A 24,883-nucleotide genomic window follows, 5' to 3' on the forward strand; every position below is an offset into this window, starting at 1 on the left:
GGCAAAATGGTTTCAAGAGAGAAGTTTTATGTTGCTTTGAGAATATATTGCTCAATAGTTTAGTGTCCAGTAAGTTATTACGACTCTGCTCTGGAGTACTGGCTCGTCAGAAGCTTAAATGGGGCCCGCTCAAAATGGTTTTGCAAAGCCGCACCCTGGTTTCGATAAAAAAAAAAACTCTAGGAAAGAAAGGGGACATTATTTGTTGCCAGGCAGTGGCGAGGTCCCGTTGGCTGCCTTGTCATTAATAAGCTGACCAGGATTTTTTTACTATCTGTTATATAAATTAATTTTGTAGCATGAGCGAGGAGCTCACGGCAAATATCCCCAGATGCCCTCCCTATTTAGAAGTCTCACGTACAGTGGTTTCATCAATACAATTTTTGGAAAGATTGGGGAATTGAGAATGAGATAAAAAGTGATTTGCCCAGGATCAAACAATTTGACCAAGTAGGGAAATCAGGCCTCAAAAACTCATTTTAGCACGTTTCTGCCCTTATGGATCAATTTTATTTATCCTTTACGCTTGATGAGAGCCATTTTGAGAGAGTCACTCACCACTGAGTACAGGGGCGGCGGGCGGTTCCGAAACTCTTGGATGTAAGCATAGAACGGGCCCTCCAGGAAGCCATCGAAGTCACTGGGGAGCGGTGGGGACAACCTGTGCTCGGAGTCATCGTCGGACACAATGGCGGAGTATTCAGGAGGAGCTGAAAAACAAAAAAATATATAAGTTAGACAAGGCGGTTCACCTTCCACAGGGCGGACACCAGACACCCGCTAGAGCAGCACTTCCTACACGGACTATCTGCTGCAACCTTCTGGTAAAGACCAAGTGGCTCAGGCTTGCTGACGACTACCGGTCCTGGGATACACTCAACCATCAGTAACACTCAGTTCTCCCATGGACCAGTTCACCTCCACAATAAGGAGGATTTCTGGTTTTGGTTTATCGTAAAGGAGATACCAATGGACATGGAAGATAATGTAGGGGTAGCCGGAAGGCCTCAATCACATGATACGCCTTGTATTGTCACGCGTTGCTTCTCCCAGAATATTCTCCGGAAAGAATCAATTTTTGTACTCAATCATCCACCCCATATCTTGCCAGGTTCTACAACACAAGACTGCCCACTTACCCTCAGCGCTCATAGCTTTACAGATATCTCGTTACCCTCAATGATCCCCACTGCACCCAGAAGACAGCACTCTTCCATGTTGGAACTACAAATCTCACAGAGCAGAAAATTTACAGACCATTCCATGGGATACTTACGCTCAGGCTGCTCCGGGATGGTGAGTCGCAGCCAGTCTAGATTGACGCTGTACTGGCTGCTGACACTGGAAGTCCGGCTCCCGAAGGGATGCAACGGGATCGTCCCGATGACCAGCGGAAGCTCCAGCATTAGCTTTGATGTGCCGGGAATGTCGACGCACATCTATGACACAAGAGGGAAGGAGGACTTTGAATAAAAATGACACCACACACTCAATAGGCCATATTAATATAATCAAATCTGAAAAAATTGTAAATCTCATATCAACCAATTGAAACAAGCAAAGGTTTTATCATACCATCGGAGTTTTATGTTAGGTGTGTTCCTATAAACTCTTACTACACCCTGGCACAATTCTGTGTTTGGTGAAGGGAGTGCAACATTAGATTCATGTAGCATTTGTCTTAATTAAGGCCTCTTGAAAAAGGTGCCTATGGTATTGCTTTAAATGGCCACAAGATGGAGCCAGATTGTAACAAACAACCTTAAAAACACCCATAGTGTCACAGGAAATGGAGTACCAAATGGCAAAATATATTTTTTGCTGGAGGTCTAACATAAATAAAAAATGTAATAAAACCTTGCACCACAGCTGTGTTCATCTTTCGAAAGCCTCACAGGCCAGTTACGCTAAGCCTTCTTTGAATTCCCATATTAAGGTCCTCTCCCAAATCCTCCATGTAGTGGCGACCTCTCACCTTTAAAGTATACTCGACGCGGATGATTCGGCACTGCGTAATGGACGGGCCAAGGGGTGGGACCTTCAGTGCTCTTCCGTGCCACGTCTCCCTCTTTCCAGCACCCACCGGGTCCCCAGCCATGGTGGCCACCACAGTTTTCTTCTGCTTCATGGTTCCCCGTGCGATAAAGGTTTGCGTTTGGATAATGGCCGCCTTCGGCACCACAGCACGGGACGTGGCATTATCGATTTCTGCAAAGATCGGAATTACTTCACCTGGAGGAGAAATAAAAGCTATGGTGATTCCAGGCCTTCAAGAGCAGCTGTGTTTTGCTATTAAACATTGGTGGCTGTCTTTTATAGTGCTTTGACGACCGTCATGTGACACTGGGCGCAGTCTGCACAGCTGGCACATGCAGTGAGATGTTAGCATGAATGTGGAGGCTTGCACTAGGGGCTTGGTGAGAGCTTGTTGGTTGTGAATCCAATAAACTTAAATTCTAAATGTTTCCCTCACTTGACCTACTTGTGTGTCCCTGGTTAATGTGTGACCTTATTACACCTCTGTTTCGTTGTTTGCAAAACTGAGAGCACTTAACACATTTTCCTGACACTAGAAAAGCATAAAATAGGGAAGCAACAGAAAGACAACAAATTAAATTTCATAAAATAAGTTAAGAGGTTATTTTGGTATTGCCCACCTAATCTCGGACCCGAAGGACAAGGCTGGTCTGAGTCAAAAGTTTTGAGACACTTAGTCTAATAAGAAAGAACAAGGCAGTCTTCAATGAAATCAGTGATGTCTCTCGGGTTACCTGGGGTGTAGCCTTTCCGGTCGATCTTGGTGGTGACGGACACCTGTCCGAGGCTGCAGTACCAGGCGCGGGCGTTCTTTTCCTTCGTACCCGCTTGTGGGGCCTGGAGAGAAGAGCATGTGCATTAAGTTTCCCTCCAGTTAGCAAAGATTGAACTAAATAAAGTAGTTACATTTACAATGTTGCAAATATTCAGTGGCCTATGAAACAGATTTAGTAGCCAACAATGCGAAAATTAGGTTTTACGCATTGCCAATTGGATTGTACCCAATTTGATGTGAGCTATCGGTTACAACAGTCAAGTTCATGAGCATAATATTGTTATATTAACCCCTTCCATGCGGCCGCGATTCTGGGCCTGTGCGGCAGAATCGCGAGTGGGCGGGTTTATGACGGCCCCCAGCCGTCATTAGCACAAGAGCACCGTTGTGCATGACGGCTGGAGGCCGTCATCAGCATGGATGGGGTTAAAAGCAAAATCAATAAACACTGCGCCCTATTGAAGCGAGGAGAAACGACTATGCAAGTCTAGTTACAAATGGGAGGATATTTGCCCCTCCCTACACCTCCCTCAGTGATGGTCCACCCAGGGGGTCGCCCCCAGACTCACCAGTAGGGCGGGCGTGTTGATGTCAATAGGTTCGATGACGGTGAAGTCTTTTTTGGCCTTCTTGACGGTGGCCCAGGGCCGGTGGAGTTTGGCCTTCACCCAGTACCGCACGCTGCCGTGCTTCCCTTCGAATGACGTCACCAAGGTCCTACGCAGGCAAGAAATTGATAGAAATAGGTTTATCATGTGCTTCTATAGCCAACCTCAAATCAAATACAGATTAGATCTGCTAAACTGTTGACTCGGTGCCATCAACTTCCACACACCGTTTTATCTTGGGCACGCGGCCTTCTCTCCAAACCTCTGTTCCCTTAAATTCTACAATAAGCAGTGCTTAGACACCACAATCCAGAACCTGATGCGGGTCTACGGGCAACTACGCCTTTGCGCGCTTGATTCGGACACGTTTACTGAAAATGAATGAATTGTTGAATCATGACATTGCCTCTTCTATCCTTCGGCTATCCTTCCAAATCCAAATAAGTGACTCACCTATCCCCCACTTAAATGTACTTGCATGTTTCACTATACTAATTCAACACTGATCCACTATGGGTCCCGGAGTAGCATGCTACCCGCTAAAAAAGCGCTTCAACACCTTGTCAGGGGTAGTAAGCGCTATATAAATGCAATTACAATACATTTGTGGGCGCTCACTCTTCGAGGCACTTCACACTATACAAGCAGAGGGTGTTCGCCCTGTGTCACATCCATTGCACAATGCGCCTCGACTTCTCTCACCAGGCGCTATGACGCACACGGATTGCACACTTACTCTGGCAACTGGAAGCTGAAGGGGAACTCGTGTTTTCCGGCCGGCAGCACCGTCAGCGCCCCGTTATCTGCGAGGAGAACAAGAAAACACAGTTAGAGCTGGGCGGGCACGCGCAGGCTTCTGCAGCACTTCCGGTCTCACGGTCGGCTCTGCTGAGCTCAGCTGTCAGTCACCCAAGTACAGGAAGAAGAGGAAATGCGACAGGCCCTTTAAAAGCGAGTGTCTGGCTTCTCACAGGGCTTTTAAAAATGCGGTTTTCTGACATGGCATGTGCCTTTTAAAAATGTGGTTTTCTGACAAGCGACAGGAGTGCACCTGAGCCAGTTTTGTTGCAGGTGCAGAAGAAATCAATTTAAGCAAAACAGAAATAAGAAGTTTAGACTAGGAGTCCCTTGGGCACCCTTCCCACCTCCCCACACAGACCTAACTCATTTCTTTAAAACTTTGGCGTATTGATGCAATAAATGAACCACGCCCACTCTGATAGAAACAAGTCTCGAGGTACATTCATTGTGTGACATGTTGTAGCGCACTGTCGAGGGCTATAATGGTTGTTAAAGGCCCTGAACTCGAGTTGGGCCTACTACGAGGGCAGGGTCTTGACAACCAGTGTAGCCAGAGGCAGGAAGGCTATTTGGCCATTAAAACATCCCACCTAATGAAGTTAGAATGTTCTAAAATAAAAATGGAGAAACAGAAAGGCAAACACGGGAATGTTGGAGCAGGAGGCGTATACCACCCATTATTGGCCCGGAGCCCTTCGCTGTCTTCAATGCAGCTCCAAGCATCCCAATGTTCGAATAAGTATTAAACAGGATAAAATCTTTACATAGCTAAAAAGACTAGTCCACATCCCAAAGCACAATAAAAAAACACTGAAACTTGTTTATGATCCGGGGTTAGTCTTACTTTCGTCGGAGTAACTTGCATATTTAAAAAAGCAAAGTGAGTAAACAGAGACAGTAAACAACAGAGACAGGAATAGTTTTCCTGTCATTTTAATGCACCAGTTTGCACGCTACAGGTCTGGGATTGGTGGGTGGCTGGTGTTTGTGGTATGGTTAAGGTTGGTTATCTCGCAGAGTGGTCTGTACGTTTGGAGTAGACCAATGCATTCAGAGATAATTAGAACTCCTTGTTTTGTATGGCACTATATACCACAATTGTGCTGTTTCTAAGCGCTGTAAATAACAGATGCTACTTTGACCCAGTTTATGGTTTATACCTGATATTGGCTGGTCTTGGATATACCCCTGTATGCGCCTGTGTGCGTGTTACGTGCACAGACACGTGCTGAAGGGCATAGCCATTTGTTTCGTTCTGGAGGGGAGTACAGTTGCCCACTGCTTGCAGTCTCGTGTTTTGAGGCACCCTTGCCCATGCAATTAAAGAAATGTCTCTACAAAAGTGATTAAAAATATTCATGCGGAAAATGTGGCAAAACCCACATTCTCCATCAAGCATGCGGTTTGGTCAAAGGTTGCTAGGACCAGCTCTTTGTGCCACAAGCATGGTTTCTAAGCACCATATATAACTGGAGCTCGTGCCAGTCTGTACATGACTCTGCCCCAGCCCCGTCAACCTCCCATCAAACCTTGAGAATCCTCACGTGACAGCTGCCCCCTCTCCGTGTTTCTTCCACCATGGACTGGGGCCAGGACCTCGCCGCACAAATGCCGATCCCAGCGTGACCCTTCCCTGCCCCCGTTTCTTACGCTCAGCCTGGGCGTCTTATGTTTAGGGGTGTTAGCGCCACTTAACCAGTGGCGGCTGCTCTATGGGGGCGTTTGGGCGCCGCCCCACTGCTTTCTCGCCGTGCGAGAAGGCAGAAACAAATGGTAGTTATTACCGTAATAACTACCATTTGTTTCTGCCTTCTCGCACGGAAAGAAAGCAGAAGTCAAGTTCCTCGTTGAGAGTGGGAGGGGTTACTCGAGGGCAGGGGGGAGCGGCTTGCCAACTGTTGGTAATACTGTCTGTTTGGACAGCCTGAGAGGCTACCCAAACAGACAGTATTAACACAGTAGGCAAGCCGCTCCCCCCAGCCCTCGAGTAACCCCTCCCACTCTCCCTGTCTCTCTGTATGCTGCTGTGCTGCAGCATTCAGAGAGAAATGACGTAGGTAGGGCTGCCGGCCGCACCAATCAGAGCGCTGGCTGCCGTGGAGGGGAGGGAGGCTGCCTGCCGCCTTCCTGATGACGACGAGCCCAGAGGAATTCAAATGCAGCGATGGCGGGAGTCTGGACTTAAGAAGCCAAGGTAAGTTTAAGTTATTTACCCCCCCCCACGCTCGTAATGCCGTCCGTGACTGCATGTGGGTCTGCTTTTTTAATCACTTTAATTACACGAGGAGGGGTACAGCGTAAGGGTCAAAAGAAGCAGGAAGGGGAAAAAGATTTGCTGGCTCCTCCGTTTCAAGTGCCACCAACCATGGTTTTGAAAGCCTCTATGTCACCCACACGAATTCCAATACCACTGAGATCAGTGGCGGCTGCTCTATGGGGGCGTTTGGGCGCCGCCCCACTGCTTTCTCGCCGTGCGAGAAGGCAGAAACAAATGGTAGTTATTACCGTAATAACTACCATTTGTTTCTGCCTTCTCGCACGGAAAGAAAGCAGAAGTCAAGTTCCTCGTTGAGAGTGGGAGGGGTTACTCGAGGGCAGGGGGGAGCGGCTTGCCAACTGTTGGTAATACTGTCTGTTTGGACAGCCTGAGAGGCTACCCAAACAGACAGTATTAACACAGTAGGCAAGCCGCTCCCCCCAGCCCTCGAGTAACCCCTCCCACTCTCCCTGTCTCTCTGTATGCTGCTGTGCTGCAGCATTCAGAGAGAAATGACGTAGGTAGGGCTGCCGGCCGCACCAATCAGAGCGCTGGCTGCCGTGGAGGGGAGGGAGGCTGCCTGCCGCCTTCCTGATGACGACGAGCCCAGAGGAATTCAAATGCAGCGATGGCGGGAGTCTGGACTTAAGAAGCCAAGGTAAGTTTAAGTTATTTACCCCCCCCCACGCTCGTAATGCCGTCCGTGACTGCATGTGGGTCTGCTTTTTTAATCACTTTAATTACACGAGGAGGGGTACAGCGTAAGGGTCAAAAGAAGCAGGAAGGGGAAAAAGATTTGCTGGCTCCTCCGTTTCAAGTGCCACCAACCATGGTTTTGAAAGCCTCTATGTCACCCACACGAATTCCAATACCACTGAGATGCGCAGTCAATTTACAACAATGTGCATAAGTATCGTAGAATGTGTGTTATGGAGGACGTTTGGAGGGGCGAAAGCTTCAGCAGGCGGTGCACTTATTACTTCCCACATTTAATTTAACGTGCGTTTCTTGGGATGCGTATCTATGTCTGTCAGGTGTGTATTTTTGACTCAGGCGCGTTTCTCACGGCCTGCCCATGGTGACATAAAGTATAATTTCTACACTCGCCCAGCAGCCACTGCAATTCTTAATTTACAAACGGTTTGTAAGTTAAGAATTGTGGTGGCTGCTGGGCGAGAGTAGAAATTATACTTTATGTCACCATGCGCAGGCAGTGAGAAACGTCAGAAAACCATGTTTTCTTGTGGTTTTCTGACGTTTTGTGCATTCTTGTTGCTTTTAAGTCTAAGGCCGCTTAAGCAGCGTGTCCTCGTGTGCCTAAAAAAACCTCTGTGTATCTTCTCTCTAAAACGTTAGCCCGCAGCCGCAGGCTTGACTTATGTGAGGTAATGTTTGACTTCTAACAGAAAAAACTTTCAGTTTCACTGCAACAATGGTTGGGTCTCAATGGCAGGTGCAGCGTTTCTTGCTCCAAATGTCTTTGCCACATGTATGTTTTGTAGATTCAGATTGCCATGCTTTACAAACCTCTGCCATCTATCCGTATTTACTGCCTAAATGCAATTCTGCTGTGGCTGAATCTGGCACTCACTCGCTCAACTCGACTCCTTCTGGCCTTTCGCTAGTCTATTAGTACATCTCTGAATTTCACAATAGCGAGAGCCGCTGGAGACAATCGATTTCGTGCCAGCTCCGTATTCCACATCATTATGGATTTTATCTACCAGTTGTTGCATAATTTGCAGATTTCCAAAAAATAATTGAAGCTCAAACGACTGAAGTTAGTAAAAAGATAGCACAGGTGGTGGTGCGCAGAGACATGCATTTTTTGCAAAAATTAAGTGGTCACATTTGAGTTGCTGATGGCTGTATTTACGTTAAGTTGGTAGTAATGAGGTGAGATATTTGGCCAGATAGTATTAATGTGCATTGCAATGTCACAAGAGTGAAGTAATACTTATATAGTGTGTGCAGCAGTGTGCTTCATAATTTACATTTTCTTTTTGCAAAGTTTAGTCAACCCCATTGTTAAAATTGATCTTTCTTCGCTGCATAATTCCAGTGGCCCTGTATAGAAGCCATTGCATTCCTATTCATTTTAAGTGTGCCTTAGCCCCTGGAAAGTTCTAAACATGCATGCATACTTCTGTTTTTTGAATGCTACCACCATGCCCCCAGGGAGGTCGCCAACTGCGCACGCAGAGCAGGGAACATTCAAATGATAAACTGGACTGACTTTGTAGGTTATCTCTCCTCTACAGCAAGACGCTCGTTGGTCTGCTCTTCCTTGAACTGGGCTGCAATTCTAAACTCACGATTGCAAAGTTCACCTTTGTTGTGAGCTTACCAGTACATGAAAATGAATTTTAACCGCAAACATGAAACTTTATTGCAAGTGTTTTTTTTAAATGTGTGTTTTGTGAGAGCAGACACAGCTGCACTACATCAACAGAGGATTGTCCGAATGGGGTGGGTGGCAGGGAGAGGCGCAGTGATGGTTGAGGTCCGGGGTTGGCTTGTTTTTACACTTTTGTTAAGACCTTGGTGTCTTTTGGGCCTCAGTTATGATTATGATAGCGTTTTCCAGCCCCTGCAAAAGCACGGTTATGAGCTGGGGTGGAGTTTACCAAACGTGGCCAATTTCTTACCTGTGGCGGTCTGGACTCTGCCAGTCACCGATGTGTACCGGCGAGTCTGGTCACCATCCAGGCCGCCTGAGCCTGGTTCATGTAGATTTTTCCCTCCCTGTTAGTCGTCCCGAGCCCTTTTGAAACAGCATGTTTTCACTCCTGAGCCGGTTGTTCCTTGGGGATTCATACTACCCTCCCTTTGTGACTTTGTCGGATTGCTCCTGGGGCCATCGCTGAGACATCAAGTGCCGGAGCATCAAATTTTGCGCACAGCTTCTTTCCTTGGGAGAGAACCCCCTGTAGGTTGTTCACGTCTCCCTACGCTAGGTCGCTGCGGTGCAGTATGACAATAATTTTACGCCCTACCACTTTCAAATGTCACCAGCCGCCACTGACTGAGATGCGCAGTCAATTTACAACAATGTGCATAAGTATCGTAGAATGTGTGTTATGGAGGACGTTTGGAGGGGCGAAAGCTTCAGCAGGCGGTGCACTTATTACTTCCCACATTTAATTTAACGTGCGTTTCTTGGGATGCGTATCTATGTCTGTCAGGTGTGTATTTTTGACTCAGGCGCGTTTCTCACGGCCTGCCCATGGTGACATAAAGTATAATTTCTACACTCGCCCAGCAGCCACTGCAATTCTTAATTTACAAACGGTTTGTAAGTTAAGAATTGTGGTGGCTGCTGGGCGAGAGTAGAAATTATACTTTATGTCACCATGCGCAGGCAGTGAGAAACGTCAGAAAACCATGTTTTCTTGTGGTTTTCTGACGTTTTGTGCATTCTTGTTGCTTTTAAGTCTAAGGCCGCTTAAGCAGCGTGTCCTCGTGTGCCTAAAAAAACCTCTGTGTATCTTCTCTCTAAAACGTTAGCCCGCAGCCGCAGGCTTGACTTATGTGAGGTAATGTTTGACTTCTAACAGAAAAAACTTTCAGTTTCACTGCAACAATGGTTGGGTCTCAATGGCAGGTGCAGCGTTTCTTGCTCCAAATGTCTTTGCCACATGTATGTTTTGTAGATTCAGATTGCCATGCTTTACAAACCTCTGCCATCTATCCGTATTTACTGCCTAAATGCAATTCTGCTGTGGCTGAATCTGGCACTCACTCGCTCAACTCGACTCCTTCTGGCCTTTCGCTAGTCTATTAGTACATCTCTGAATTTCACAATAGCGAGAGCCGCTGGAGACAATCGATTTCGTGCCAGCTCCGTATTCCACATCATTATGGATTTTATCTACCAGTTGTTGCATAATTTGCAGATTTCCAAAAAATAATTGAAGCTCAAACGACTGAAGTTAGTAAAAAGATAGCACAGGTGGTGGTGCGCAGAGACATGCATTTTTTGCAAAAATTAAGTGGTCACATTTGAGTTGCTGATGGCTGTATTTACGTTAAGTTGGTAGTAATGAGGTGAGATATTTGGCCAGATAGTATTAATGTGCATTGCAATGTCACAAGAGTGAAGTAATACTTATATAGTGTGTGCAGCAGTGTGCTTCATAATTTACATTTTCTTTTTGCAAAGTTTAGTCAACCCCATTGTTAAAATTGATCTTTCTTCGCTGCATAATTCCAGTGGCCCTGTATAGAAGCCATTGCATTCCTATTCATTTTAAGTGTGCCTTAGCCCCTGGAAAGTTCTAAACATGCATGCATACTTCTGTTTTTTGAATGCTACCACCATGCCCCCAGGGAGGTCGCCAACTGCGCACGCAGAGCAGGGAACATTCAAATGATAAACTGGACTGACTTTGTAGGTTATCTCTCCTCTACAGCAAGACGCTCGTTGGTCTGCTCTTCCTTGAACTGGGCTGCAATTCTAAACTCACGATTGCAAAGTTCACCTTTGTTGTGAGCTTACCAGTACATGAAAATGAATTTTAACCGCAAACATGAAACTTTATTGCAAGTGTTTTTTTTAAATGTGTGTTTTGTGAGAGCAGACACAGCTGCACTACATCAACAGAGGATTGTCCGAATGGGGTGGGTGGCAGGGAGAGGCGCAGTGATGGTTGAGGTCCGGGGTTGGCTTGTTTTTACACTTTTGTTAAGACCTTGGTGTCTTTTGGGCCTCAGTTATGATTATGATAGCGTTTTCCAGCCCCTGCAAAAGCACGGTTATGAGCTGGGGTGGAGTTTACCAAACGTGGCCAATTTCTTACCTGTGGCGGTCTGGACTCTGCCAGTCACCGATGTGTACCGGCGAGTCTGGTCACCATCCAGGCCGCCTGAGCCTGGTTCATGTAGATTTTTCCCTCCCTGTTAGTCGTCCCGAGCCCTTTTGAAACAGCATGTTTTCACTCCTGAGCCGGTTGTTCCTTGGGGATTCATACTACCCTCCCTTTGTGACTTTGTCGGATTGCTCCTGGGGCCATCGCTGAGACATCAAGTGCCGGAGCATCAAATTTTGCGCACAGCTTCTTTCCTTGGGAGAGAACCCCCTGTAGGTTGTTCACGTCTCCCTACGCTAGGTCGCTGCGGTGCAGTATGACAATAATTTTACGCCCTACCACTTTCAAATGTCACCAGCCGCCACTGCACTTAACGCTCCCGAAATAGAAGCCGGTGACCGTGTGAAAGAACGCGAGGCCGCTCGCATGTGACAGTCGCATGCGCCAAGACGGGGGGCGTCTGGGGGTGCAGGCGAGGACAGGCCGCGTGTCTGGGTAAACAAGCCTCGCGAGAGAAGCAGGGGAAAGCTGTGACCTTTGGATACATGTTGGCTGTGAAACCAGGCGATACCTGGTCAGACTTCGGAAGCGCCACTTGACCAAACTGTGTGATCTTGGGGAAGCCAGTTTCATGATCTTCCCAAATCCAGAACCCTTAAAACCTCCAGAGTCTCAAAGTCCTCTTTAGAAAATGCATGTTTACATCGAAAGAGCAGATTCTGCCAGCCAGCTGTGTGCAGTCGAACAGAAACAACTGTAGCACGGCTGTCCGATTCAGAGGGCCAAACACGGCAGCTGGGCTGGGGTTCAGTGCCCCCTGCAGAGACCACGGGTACCCCCAAACCGGCTGTGGCCAGTTAATCGTTTCACCAAAGAAAACATGCAAGGGGTCTGGCAAGTTTATCTCATGGCGCTTCAAGAAGTAAATATAAAAAAAATATGAAACTGCAAAGCGTGCTGTCCAGCAGTGCCCCTGGCCCCGCCCACCACTGCCCCTGGCCCCGCCCACCACATCCTGTTTATGAAATCTGGCCTCGACCGGCCTCGCACAGCAGCTGTTCGATGTACAAACCCTGACGCTTGGAAGCCTCGGCTACAACAAAAATGTTCTGCGCAACGCTGTGTTGCTCCGGGAAGGAGTTATTAATATTGAAAGGACACCTCGGAATCTAAAACGAACGGGTTCTGGTGACGTTAACTGAACTGAAAGGCCCCACGCTGTCCACCCAGTCTAAACAAGGAACAAACGCTGCAATCACAGAAAACCAAACACGCCCTGTCAACCGAACTATCTGCAGTGTGATGGCTTCCCAGATCTGAAGGGGAGGGCGCCCGAATAGAACATGTGCTCAAAGTGCCTAGACAAGGGTGGTTGGCGCTTTACAAACGTGAGTAAAGTACTCAACATAAAGGGACAGCGCACTGCAGAATAGACCCCGCCCCAGTAGTTTAATAAATGCTGCTCTCGTACAGTAACCTGGCCACACTGTATGGCTTCGCTGCGCTGTAACTACTGCCACCAGCCCTCGAAGAATGGATACCGATTTCATCGACTTTTAAAGGATGAAATGTCGAGTTAACCTTAAAAGTCAAAACTGCGACCAGCAAGTTGTACACGCCTCTCTGCAGTGAATGCATTAACCCACTGAGCTAGTTGATGGGACGAGAAGTGAGGCGAAGTTGAGCTTTTCTAGGTGCGTTGCACAGACGCAGTGCACTGTCATCACCGTGGCGCTACAGGTCACAGTCCTGGCCCCCCTACCCCCCACGGAGACAGCTACCTCCCTCTTCAGATAAGAAAAGTGCGATTTCAGCTTCTCATCTGTGTAAGCAGAATGAACGAATACTTGAAGACACGTATGAAGCGCCTCAATGTGGACTGGACGCCTTCTAGGCACCGATTAGTTGAAAGAAACTGGACTGCACGCTGCTTCTTCCCTTTACGCAGAGCCCAGTCTGCGGGTGGATGAACAGACAACATACGTATGCTTCATAGCGCTTCGAACTGAATCGCCTTTAGGCGCTTCATGCATAAAAGAAGTTAAAACCCCGGGTCGCACCAGGATGAACAGATGAATGAACAGCACAATACCACAAAGTGAAACACGTCTATGCACTTCTGACCCCTGCACATATACCCCCTTCCCACCCCCTGCCTGCAGCTGGATGAACAGATGAATGAGGGTAAATACAGCTGCACGTTGTTTTTATGCAACACGTCTAGTTTCGCTTTCTCTAAGTGCTTTGGGTAAGAGACTTTGCAACTGCACAGTTTACTTCAACACAAAGTGAAACTTGAGCAGCATAGCGCTGCAGACAGATCGGCTTCTAGGCGCTAGCTGGGCTCACCTGTCTGCAGCAGGCCCTCCCGGAGCTCCAGGTAGCCCACCTCGTCGCAGTAGTTCTGGGTGTAGGTGGTGCTGGAGCCGGCGCTCCGGGACTCGGTCCAGTGCACCCGGGCCAGGCCCTGGGCGTGCAGTTTGATGGACTCCACCTTGGCCTCGGCATCCAGCTCAAGCAGCACCCGGCCCGTCACGGTGTCCCCGCCGCTGAAGACGGGCGGGGAGCCCGGCTCCGGGCAGTCCAGGGTCAGCAGGAACCGCTTCACCTTGTCGAAGATCATAGCTGCGTCGGCGGCGGCGCCGGGATCAGGCTCGAGGGTGGAAATGAGGCAATAAGAGAGGGTGAAAGGAGGGCTGCCCTGTGGGGGTAGAGCCACCAAGAGATGCCCGGCTGCGCCTAGAAGTCACTAAGTTCTGAGCGCTCGAATAAAGTTTCCTATGAGGAGCAGCGCTGAGAGGCTGGGGCAGCTTATATAGAGAAGGGGGGGCAGTGACAGCAGGGGGGCGGGGCCACCCGCGGAGGAGGGATGCCAAGCACTGGCCAGAGCTCTTCCACCAATGAGCGGCGTCTGGGCGGGGCCGCAGGCTGGGGGGTTCCCAGGTTCGTCGAGTCCGGTGTATTCCCGGATCCCCTCTCGGGAGGGACGCTTCAGATCTCATAGACCTGGAGTTCTGTAACTCAGCTGCAACACGCAGCCCATGCAAGGGACCGAAATTCACCCAAAGGGGGCAGAGCAGGGAACTTCCAGCCACAGATACTGCCCAACTCGAGGTGCAGAGCAGGGTCATAGATAGTGCCCAAATCAAGGTGCAGAGCAGGGTCATAGATACTTCCCAACTCGAGGTGCAGAGCAGGGTCATAGATACTGCCCAACTCAAGGTGTAGAGCAGGGTCATAGATACTGCCCAAATCAAGGTGCAGAGCAGGGTCATAGATACTTCCCAACTCGAGGTGCAGACCAGGGTCATAGATACTGCCCAACTCAAGGTGTAGAGCAGGGTCATAGATACTGCCCAACTCAAGGTGCAGAGCAGGGTCATAGATACTTCCCAACTCGAGGTGCAGAGCAGGGTCATAAATACTGCCCAAATCAAGGTGCAGAGTAGGGTCATAGATACTGCCCAACTCAAGGTGTAGAGCAGGGTCATAGATACTGCCCAACTCAAGGTGCAACGCAGGGTCATAGATACTACCCAACTCAAGGGGGCAGGGAAAAAGATACTGCCCAACTCAAGGGGGCAGCCCAACTCAAGGTGCAGAGCAGGGTCATAGATACTGACCAACTCAAGGTGTAGAGCAGGGTCATAGATACTGCCCAACTGAAGGTATACTGCCCAACTCAAGGTGCAGAGTAGGGTCCTAGATACTGCCCAACTCAAGGTGCAACACAGGGTCATAGATACTGCCCAACTCAAGGTGCAGAGCAGGGTCCTATATACTGCCCAACTCAAGGTGCAGAGCAGGGTCCTAGATACTGCCCAACTCAAGGTATACTGCCCAACTCAAGGTGCAGAGCAGGGTCCTAGATACTGCCCAACTCAAGGTGCAAAGCAGGATCATAGATACTGCCCAACTCAAGGTGCAGAGCAGGGTCCTAGATGCTGCCCAACTCAAGATGCAGGGCCATAGATACTGCCCAACTCAAGGTGCAACGCAGGGTCATAGATACTGCCCAACTGAAGGTGCAGAGCAGGGTCATAGATACTGCCCAACTCAAGGTATACTGCCCAACTCAAGGTGCAAAGCAGGGTCATAGATACTGCCGAACTCAAGGGGGCAGAGCAGGTCATAGATACTGCCCAACTCAAGGGGGCATAGCAGGGGGAAAAATACTGCCCAACTCAAGGGAGGAGGGCAGGGGAAAAAGATGCTGCCCAACTCATAGTGCCGGGAGCTTCCAACCACAGATACTGCCCAACTCAAGGGGTCAGAACAGGTGAGCTTCCAATCGAATATGACACTTTACAACACACGTGTTACAACGCATTTCGTTACAACATATAGTCCATTACAACACAATTACTATTCTAACTCTGCCAGGGCATTATTTTGGGGAAGCACTCCCCTATCACCCCTGACTTGAAATCCCTGAACTGGCTGCCTTTTGAAGCCAGAATACATCTGAAAATCGCCTGCATGACACACAAGGCGGTACACCTGAGCTCACCCGGCTACCTCACTCAGAAGCTGTCAATCTCTGGCGGAGCTTGAAACACCAGAGGCACAAACCATCTCCTGCTGAAACCTTGAAGATTCCGGAAGGAAAAAGATATAAGCGCTCCTTCTCAGGAATGGCGCCTAGGATCTGGAACTCACCCCCTCCCGAAACCAGGCTGATCTCCTCCACTACACTCTTTAAAAAAGAAGTAAAAGCTATCCTCGTGGCTAAATACACTTGAACTACTATCTCGAACCCTATTAACACCCTGCACCGATCTGTATTACATGTTTGACCCCTTTACTTATTTGTATGAGTTGTCTTATCACTCACATGATTGGCTTTGCAGCCACCTATTTGTACTGTTTGATCTATTGATTTATCTGTATGACTATGCTCCATCATGTACTCCTCTATGTAAAGCGCTCTGATATCTGCGAAGATCTTGTCCGCGCTATATAAAACTTTCAAAATAAATAAAAAGAATGCGTTGTAATGGATTATACGATGTAATGACATGCATTGTAATGGATTTAGCAATGTAAAAAATGAGTTGTAATGACACGTTGTAACACGTGCGTTGTAAACGTTTCCCCTTCCAATTATATATACTGCCCTACTCAAGGTGCAGAGTAGGCGAGCTCCCAACCACAGATACTGCCCAACTCAAGGTGTAGAACAAGGCAGCTTCTGTCACAGATACTGCCCAACTCAAGGGGGCAGAACAGAGGAGTTCCAATCATACATACTGCCCAACTCAAGATGCAGAGCAGGGGAACTTCCAGCCACAGATACTGCCCAACTCAAGGGGTTAGAGCAGGTGAGCTTCCAATCGAATATGACACTTTACAACACATGCGTTACAACGCATAATCCATTACAACGCAATTACTATTCTGACTCTGCCGAGGCATTATTTTGGGGAATGCATTGTAATGGATTTAGCGATGTAAAAAATGTGTTGTAATGACACGTTGTAATGTGTGCGTTGTAAACAATGTTTCCCCTTCCAATCATATATACTGCCCTACTCAAGGTGCAGAGCAGGCGAGCTCCCAACCACAGATACTGCCCAACTCAAGGCGTAGAGCAAGGGAGCTTCTACCACAGATACTGCCCAACTCAAGGGGGCAGAAGAGAGGAGTGCCAATCATAGATACTGCCCAACTCAAAGGGCGAGCAGGAGAACTTCTACTTTCGGAAACAAGAATGCCCTCTACAGATGGATGGATTTCTCAAACCCTCCAGGCCACGGAGTCTTCCGCAGCCCTGCTGGAGACACAGCCGGGGCGCTACAGGAAACATGGAGAGAGACTTCTGTAGTCTACAGGGTCCAAGAGGAACCATCTTGGATATCAAAATGTCTACAGTGAGATACAGCTAAGGTCATAGGCTGTCTCCTAGGAGAGCCAATAGGGCACCCAAAGGCCTTCTGGGAGACACAGCGGGGGTGCAATGAACATCCTACTGGAAGACACAGCTAGCGCAATAAACATCCTACTGGAAGACACAGCAAGTACAATAAACATCCTAGTGGACGACACAGCAGGTGCAATAAACATCCAACTGGAAGACACAACAAGTGCAATAAACATCCTACTGGAAGACACAGCAAGTACAATAAACATCCTAGTGGACGACACAGCAGGTGCAATAAACATCCAACTGGAAGACACAGCAAGCGCAATAAACATCCTACTGGAAGACACGGCAGGTGCAATAAACATCCAACTGGAAGACACAGCAAGTACAATAAGCATCCTAGTGGACGACACAGCAGGTGCAATAAACATCCAACTGGAAGACACAGCAAGCGCAATAAACATCCTACTGGAAGACACGGCAGGTGCAATAAACATCCAACTGGAAGACACAGCAAGCGCAATAAACATCCTACTGGAAGACACGGCAGGTGCAATAAACATCCAACTGGAAGACACAGCAAGCGCAATAAACATCCTACTGGAAGACACGGCAGGTGCAATAAACATCCAACTGGAAGGCACAGCAAGCGCAATAAACATCCTACTGGAAGACATGGCAGGTGCAATAAACATCCAACTGGAAGACACAGCAAGCGCAATAAACATCCTACTGGAAGACACGGCAGGTGCAATAAACATCCTACTGGAAGACACAGCTAGCGCAATAAACATCCTACTGGAAGACACAGCAGGTACAATAAATATCCTACTGCGAGACACAGCTGGAGGAATAAACATCCTACTAGAAGACACAGCAGGTGCAATAAACATCCTACAGGAAGACAGCAGGTGCAATAAACATCCTACTGGAAGACACAGCAGGTGCAATAAACATCATACTGGAAGACAATGCTAGCGCAATAAACATCCTACTGGGAGACACAGCTCGAGCAATAAACATCCTACTGGAAGACACAGCAGGTGCAATAAACATCCTACTGGAAGACACAGCAGGTGCAATAAACATCATACTGGAAGACAATGCTAGCGCAATAAACATCCTACATGGGAGACACAGCAGGTGCAATAAACATCCTACTGGAAGACACAGCAGGTGCAATAAACATCCTACTGGAAGACACAGCTAGCGCAATAAACATCCTACATGGGAAACACAGCTGGTGCAATAAACATCCTACTGGGAGACACTGAAAGCGCAATAAATATCCTACTGGGAGTCACAGCTAGTGCAATAACCGTCTTACTGGAAGACACAGCTGGAGCAATACACATCCAACTAGAAGACACAGCTAGCGCAATAAATGTCTTACTGGAAGACACAGCAGGTACAATAAACATCCTACTGGGAGCCACAGCAGGCGCAATAAACATCCTACTGGAAGACACAGCAGGTGCAATAAACATCCTACTGGAAGACAAAGCAGGCGCAATAAACATCCTACTGGGAGACACAGCTGGAGCAATGAACATCATAATGGGGGACACAGCAGGAGCAATAAACATCCTACTGAGAGACACAGCAGGAGCAATAAACATCCTACTGGGAGACACAGCAGGCACTATAAACATCCTACTGGGAGACACAGCTGGCGCAATAAACATCCTACTGGGAGACACAGCAGGCACTATAAACATCCTACTGGGAGACACAGCAGGTGCAATAAACATCCTACTGGGAGACACAGCTGGCGCAATAAACATCCTACTGAGAGACACAGCAGGGGCAAAAAGCATACAAATGAAAGACACAGCAGGCGCAATAAATATCCTACTGGGAGACACAGCAGGCTCAATAAACATCCTACTGGAAAGCACATCAGGAGCAATACACATCCTCCTGGGAGACACAGCTTGAGCAATAAACATCCTACTGGGAAACACAGCAGGTGCAATAAACATCCTACTAGGAGACAAACATTCTACTGGGACACACAGCTGGCGCAATAAACATCCTACTGAGAGACACAGCAGGTGCAATAAACAACCTACTGGGAGACAAACATCCTACCGGGAGACACAGCTGGAGCAATAAACATCCTACTGGGAGACACAGCTGGAGCAATAAATATCCTCTTGGGAGACACAGCTGGCAAAATAAACATCCTAATGGGAGAGACAGCAAGCGCAATAAACATCCTACTGAAAGACACAGCAGGCGCAATAAACATCCGACAGGGAGACACAGCTGGAGCAATAAACATCCTACTGGGAGACACAGCTGAAGCAATAAACATCGTACTGGGAGACACAGATGGAGCAATAAACATCCTACTGGAAGACACATCAGGTGCAATAAACATCCTACTGGAAGACACAGCAGGTGCAATAAACATCCTACTGGAAGACACAGCAGGTGCAATAAACATCCTACTGGAAGACACAGCCGGTGCAATAAACATCATACTGGAAGACCATGCTAGCGCAATAAACATCCTACATGGGAGACACAGCAGGTGCAATAAACATCCTACTGGAAGACACAGCAGGTGTAATATAATCCTACTGGAAGACACAGCTAGCGCAATAAATATCCTACATGGGAAACACAGCTGGTGCAATAAACATCCTACTGGGAGACATTGAAAGCGCAATAAATATCCTACTGGGAGTAACAGCTAGTGCAATAAACGTCTTACTGGAAGACACAGCTGGAGCAATAAACATCCAACTAGAAGACACAGAACGCACAATAAACATCCTACTGGAAGACACAGCAGGTGCAATAAACATCCTTCTGGAAGACACAGCTAGCGCAAAAAAACATCCTACATGGGAGACACAGGAGGAGCAATAAACATCCTACTGGGAGACACAGATGGAGCAATAAACATCCTACTGGAAGACACATCAGGTGCAATAAACATCCTACTGGAAGACACAGCAGGTGCAATAAACATCCTACTGAAAGACAATACCGGTGCAATAAGCATCATACTGGAACACAATGCTAGCGCAATAAACATCCTACATGGGAGACACAGCAGGTGCAATAAACATCCTACTGGAAGACACAGCAGGTGTAATATAATCCTACTGGAAGACACAGCTAGCGCAATAAATATCCTACATGGGAAACACAGCTGGTGCAATAAACATCCTACTGGGAGACACTGAAAGTGCAATAAATATCCTACTGGGAGTAACAGCTAGTGCAATAAACGTCTTACTGGAAGACACAGCTGGAGCAATAAACATCCAACTAGAAGACACAGAAAGCGCAATAAACATCCTACTGGAAGACACAGCAGGTGCAATAAACATCCTTCTGGAAGACACAGCTAGCGCAAAAAACATCCTACATGGGAGACACAGCTGGTGCAATAAACATCCTACTGGGAGACAGAAAGCGCAATAAATATCCTACTGGGAGACACAGCTAGCGCAATAAATGTCTTACTGGAATACACAGCAGGTGCAATAAACATCCTACTGGAAGACACAACAGGCGCAATACACATCCTACTGGGAGACAGAGCAGGAGCAATAAACATCCTACTGGGGGAGACAGCAGGCACAATAAACATGCTATTGGGAGGCACAGGAGGAGCAATAAACATCCTACTGGGAGACACAGCTGGAGCAATAAACATCCTACTAGGAGACACAGCTTGCACAATACACATACTTTTGGGAGTCACAGCTGGAGCAATGAATATCCTACTGGGAGACACAGTTGGCGCAATAAACATCCTACTGGGAGACACAGCAGGTGCAATAAATATCCTACTGGGAGACACAACTGGCGCAATAAACATCCTACTGAGAGACACAGCAGGGGCAAAAAGCATCCAAATGAAAGACACAGCAGGCGCAATAAATATCCTACCGGGAGACACAGCAGGCGCAATAAACACCCTACTGGGAGACACAGCTGGAGCAATAAACATCCTCCTGGGAGACACAGCAGGTGCAATAAACATCCTACTGGGAGACAAACATTCTACTGGGTCACACAGCTGGCACAATAAACATCCTACTGAAAGAGACAGCAGGAGCAATAACCATCCTACTGGGAGACACAGTTAGCGCAATAAACATTCTACTGGGAGACAAAGCAGGCACAATAAACATCCTACTGGGAGACACAGCTGGAGCAATAAACATCATACTGGGAGACACAGCAGGCGAAATAAACATCCTACTGGAAGACCCAGCAGGAGCAATAAACATCCTACTGGGAGACACAGCTGGAGCAATAAACATCCTACTGGGAGACACAGCTGGAGCAATAAGCATTCTACTGGGAGACACAGCAGGTGCAATAAACATCCTACTGGGAGACACAGCTGGAGCAATAATCATCCTACTGGGAGACATAGCAGGCGCGATAAACATCCTACCGGAAGGCACAGCTGGAGCAATAAACATCCTATTGGGAGACACAGCTGGAGCAATAAACATCCTACTGGGAGACACAGCAGGCGCAATAAACATCCTACTGGGAGACAAACATTCTACTGGGACACACAGCTGGTGCAATAAAAATCCTACTGGGAAACACAGCTGGCGCAATAAACATCCTACTATGAGACACAGCTGGCAAAATAAACATCCTAATGGGAGAGACATCAGGCGCAATAAACATCCTACTGAAAGACACCGCAGGTGCAATAAACATCCGACTGGGAGACACAGCTGGAGCAGTAAACATCCTACTGGGAGACACAGCTGGAGCAATACACATCCTACTGGGAGACACAGCTGGAGCAATAAACATCCTACTGGGAGACACAGCTGGCGCAATAAACATCCTACTGGGAGACATAGCAGGCGCAATAAACATCATACTGGGAGACACAACAGGTGCAAAAAACATCCTAGTGAAAGACACAGCAGGCGCAATAAACATCCTACTGGGAGACACAGCAGGCGCAATAAACATCCTGAAAAGAAGAGATAGGAAGCAGCTGGGTCATAGGTGACTGCAACACCAAACTAATCACGTGTTGGCTGTTTATAACCTGTGAAGCACAACAGAGAATAAAGACATCCCAAAATTCATTCATCTGAAATTGCCTGTGTTTACATATTCATATGTGCCTAAATGTTTGTTTTCTATATATTGCCTCTCTTCCAACCAAATGAAGCAATAAACATCCTTCTGGAAGACACAGCTGGAGCAATAAACATCTTACTAGAATGCACAGCTAGCGTAATAAACATCCTACTGGGAGACACAGCTGGAGCAATAAACATACTGGAAGATACAGCAGGTGCAATCGATCTCCTACTGAAAGACACAGCTGGCGCAATAAATATCTTACTGAAAGATGCAGCTGGAGAAATAAACATCCTACTGGGACACAGCTGGCATATTAAACATCCTACGGGAAGACACAGCTGGAGCAATAAACATTGTACTGGAAGACACAGCTAGTGCAATAAAAATCCTACTAGGAGACACAGCTGGAGCAATAAATATCTTACTGAAAGATGCAGCTGGAGAAATAAACATCCTACTGGGACACAGCTGGCATATTAAACATCCTACGGGAAGACACATTTGGAGCAATAAACATTGTACTGGAAGACACAGCTAGTGCAATAAAAATCCTACTAGGAGACACAGCTGGCACAATAAACATCCTACTGGGAGACACAGTGTGTGCAATAAACATTCTAATGGAAGACACATTGGGCACAATAAACATCCTATTGGAAGACACAGCAGGTGCAATATACACAGCTGGAGCAATAAACATCATACTGGGAGACACAGCTGGTGCAATAAACATCCTACTGGAAGACAAATCTAGCGCAATAAACATCCCACTGGGAGACACAGCAGGCGCTGGAAGACTGAGCTGGAGCACAAACCATCATACTGGAAGACCCAGCTGGAGCAATATGGCTGAGATACCCGCCACCCCCTCTCAACACAATCCCCAAAGGAGGGAAACCGGAAACAGTTCTTGAAGTTTTTGGAAGAGGGAGGGAGTGACCCTCCCCGGCCGTATTTATTAAAACAAAAAATTAAACGTTAAACAGTTTCATATTAATGTACAATTTCATAACCACATTGCGATGTTTGGCTAACCTTAACAGATTCTCTAATACAGAGGTTCTCCTAGCCGAACTAACAACCTACAAAACATTTTCTTGAAATAATGAAATTGTACATCCTAACGTTTAAGGGCCAACGGCAAGGTCGTAACCGGTGTCAAGATCCCTAACCAGAAATACCCCCCCCACTTGGGAGGGGCGACAGCACTGAGGCGTACCCCAAGTGCAACTACCAATTTCCCTTGACTTGACGGGGGCCCCAATAAACTCGACGCCACTTAAAGGTCGTTCGAGGACTCGTGTGAGTATCTAGAAGGTAGCGTAGACCTCCCCCAAACCCCACACAACTTACCACATCTGCCGTCGCAGACGTCACTGGCCCCGGGAAATTCCCCAGGAGGGGGCTGTAACCCCTCCTACACAGGAAGGGGCCTTGACCGCCTTTCCTTTCCTTCCGGCGGCCTCTCCTTAGACAGGACCGCCTCCCCGTTGAGGGGCCAAAGGCCACCTCTCCCGAGCGCTCCCATCCGTGTTGGGTGACGCCCACTCATAGGGATCTTCCAATTACTGCTCACCGATCATGACCTTACCGCCCGACCAAAATAAATACGACAGTGCTAACTAAACCAACAATACATTGGCCACTATGACCAGAATAAGCATGCTTATAAACGGACACTAAAAACCGAATATCTTTAATCACAAAACATACATAAAATCGACCAACTTTATTACACACTCAATATCAACATGCTAATACCACAACCTGTAAACGAAAATAGAATTATCGATCTATTTTAAAACAACTGGCTGTCCTCAGGGGCTGGTGGGTGGGTCAAAATTGGCTCTTCGTTCCGTCTCGAGCTCACGTGCAGCGAGGAGGTGCAGCTTCAGAGCACAGGAACAAGAGGATGTCTTCCGGTCTTGCGTCCCTTTTTATCCGTCTTCAGGGCGGGCGTAAACCCGCCCCTGCCTGCCCCGAGGGCGTGGCCAGCCGCGTCAGTGTCTAGGCCAGCCTACTCTAGGGCGGGAAAGAGCGCGCCCCGGCTACGCCGCTTCGGGCATACCAGCCGAGACGCGCCTCCCGCCCAAAAATGGCTTCCCGGGGGGATCGAGGTACTCTGCCATACGTTCGGGGGGACCGAGTGGTCGCCCCTTTCCATATGGCTGAGATACCCACCACCCCCTCTCAACACAATCCCCAAAGGAGGGAAACCGGAAACAGTTCTTGAAGTTTTTGGAAGAGGGAGGGAGTGACCCTCCCCGGCCGTATTTATTAAAACAAAAAATTAAACGTTAAACAGTTTCATATTAATGTACAATTTCATAACCACATTGCGATGTTTGGCTAACCTTAACAGATTCTCTAATACAGAGGTTCTCCTAGCCGAACTAACAACCTACAAAACATTTTCTTGAAATAATGAAATTGTACATCCTAACGTTTAAGGGCCAACGGCAAGGTCGTAACCGGTGTCAAGATCCCTAACCAGAAATACCCCCCCCACTTGGGAGGGGCGACAGCACTGAGGCGTACCCCAAGTGCAACTACCAATTTCCCTTGACTTGACGGGGGCCCCAATAAACTCGACGCCACTTAAAGGTCGTTCGAGGACTCGTGTGAGTATCTAGAAGGTAGCGTAGACCT

General features: G+C 47.8%; 1 protein-coding gene across 2 annotated transcripts in view; it reads right to left on the reverse strand.

The window, feature by feature from the left end:
* LOC147659463 (arrestin domain-containing protein 2-like) overlaps nucleotides 1-24,883 on the reverse strand; it is a 99,500-nt gene that overhangs the window by 2,351 nt on the left and 72,266 nt on the right. Inside the window, exons 1-7 of one of the 2 annotated variants that reach the window (XM_086951734.1) lie at nucleotides 13,636-14,075; nucleotides 4,157-4,223; nucleotides 3,382-3,529; nucleotides 2,772-2,874; nucleotides 1,976-2,232; nucleotides 1,277-1,439; nucleotides 559-710 (exon numbers count right to left, since the gene is read on the reverse strand). In XM_086951734.1, the coding sequence (XP_086807860.1) occupies nucleotides 559-710; nucleotides 1,277-1,439; nucleotides 1,976-2,232; nucleotides 2,772-2,874; nucleotides 3,382-3,529; nucleotides 4,157-4,223; nucleotides 13,636-13,909 (1,164 nt within the window). In that variant the 5' untranslated portion in view covers nucleotides 13,910-14,075. Of the gene's footprint in view, nucleotides 1-558; nucleotides 711-1,276; nucleotides 1,440-1,975; nucleotides 2,233-2,771; nucleotides 2,875-3,381; nucleotides 3,530-4,156; nucleotides 4,224-13,635; nucleotides 14,076-24,883 lie in introns of those variants that run through there. The other variant, XM_086951735.1, reaches the window with a different exon arrangement.

This window comes from Lissotriton vulgaris, unplaced genomic scaffold, assembly GCF_964263255.1.
Source record: "Lissotriton vulgaris unplaced genomic scaffold, aLisVul1.2 SCAFFOLD_1376, whole genome shotgun sequence".
Taxonomy (NCBI): Eukaryota; Metazoa; Chordata; class Amphibia; order Caudata; family Salamandridae; genus Lissotriton; species Lissotriton vulgaris.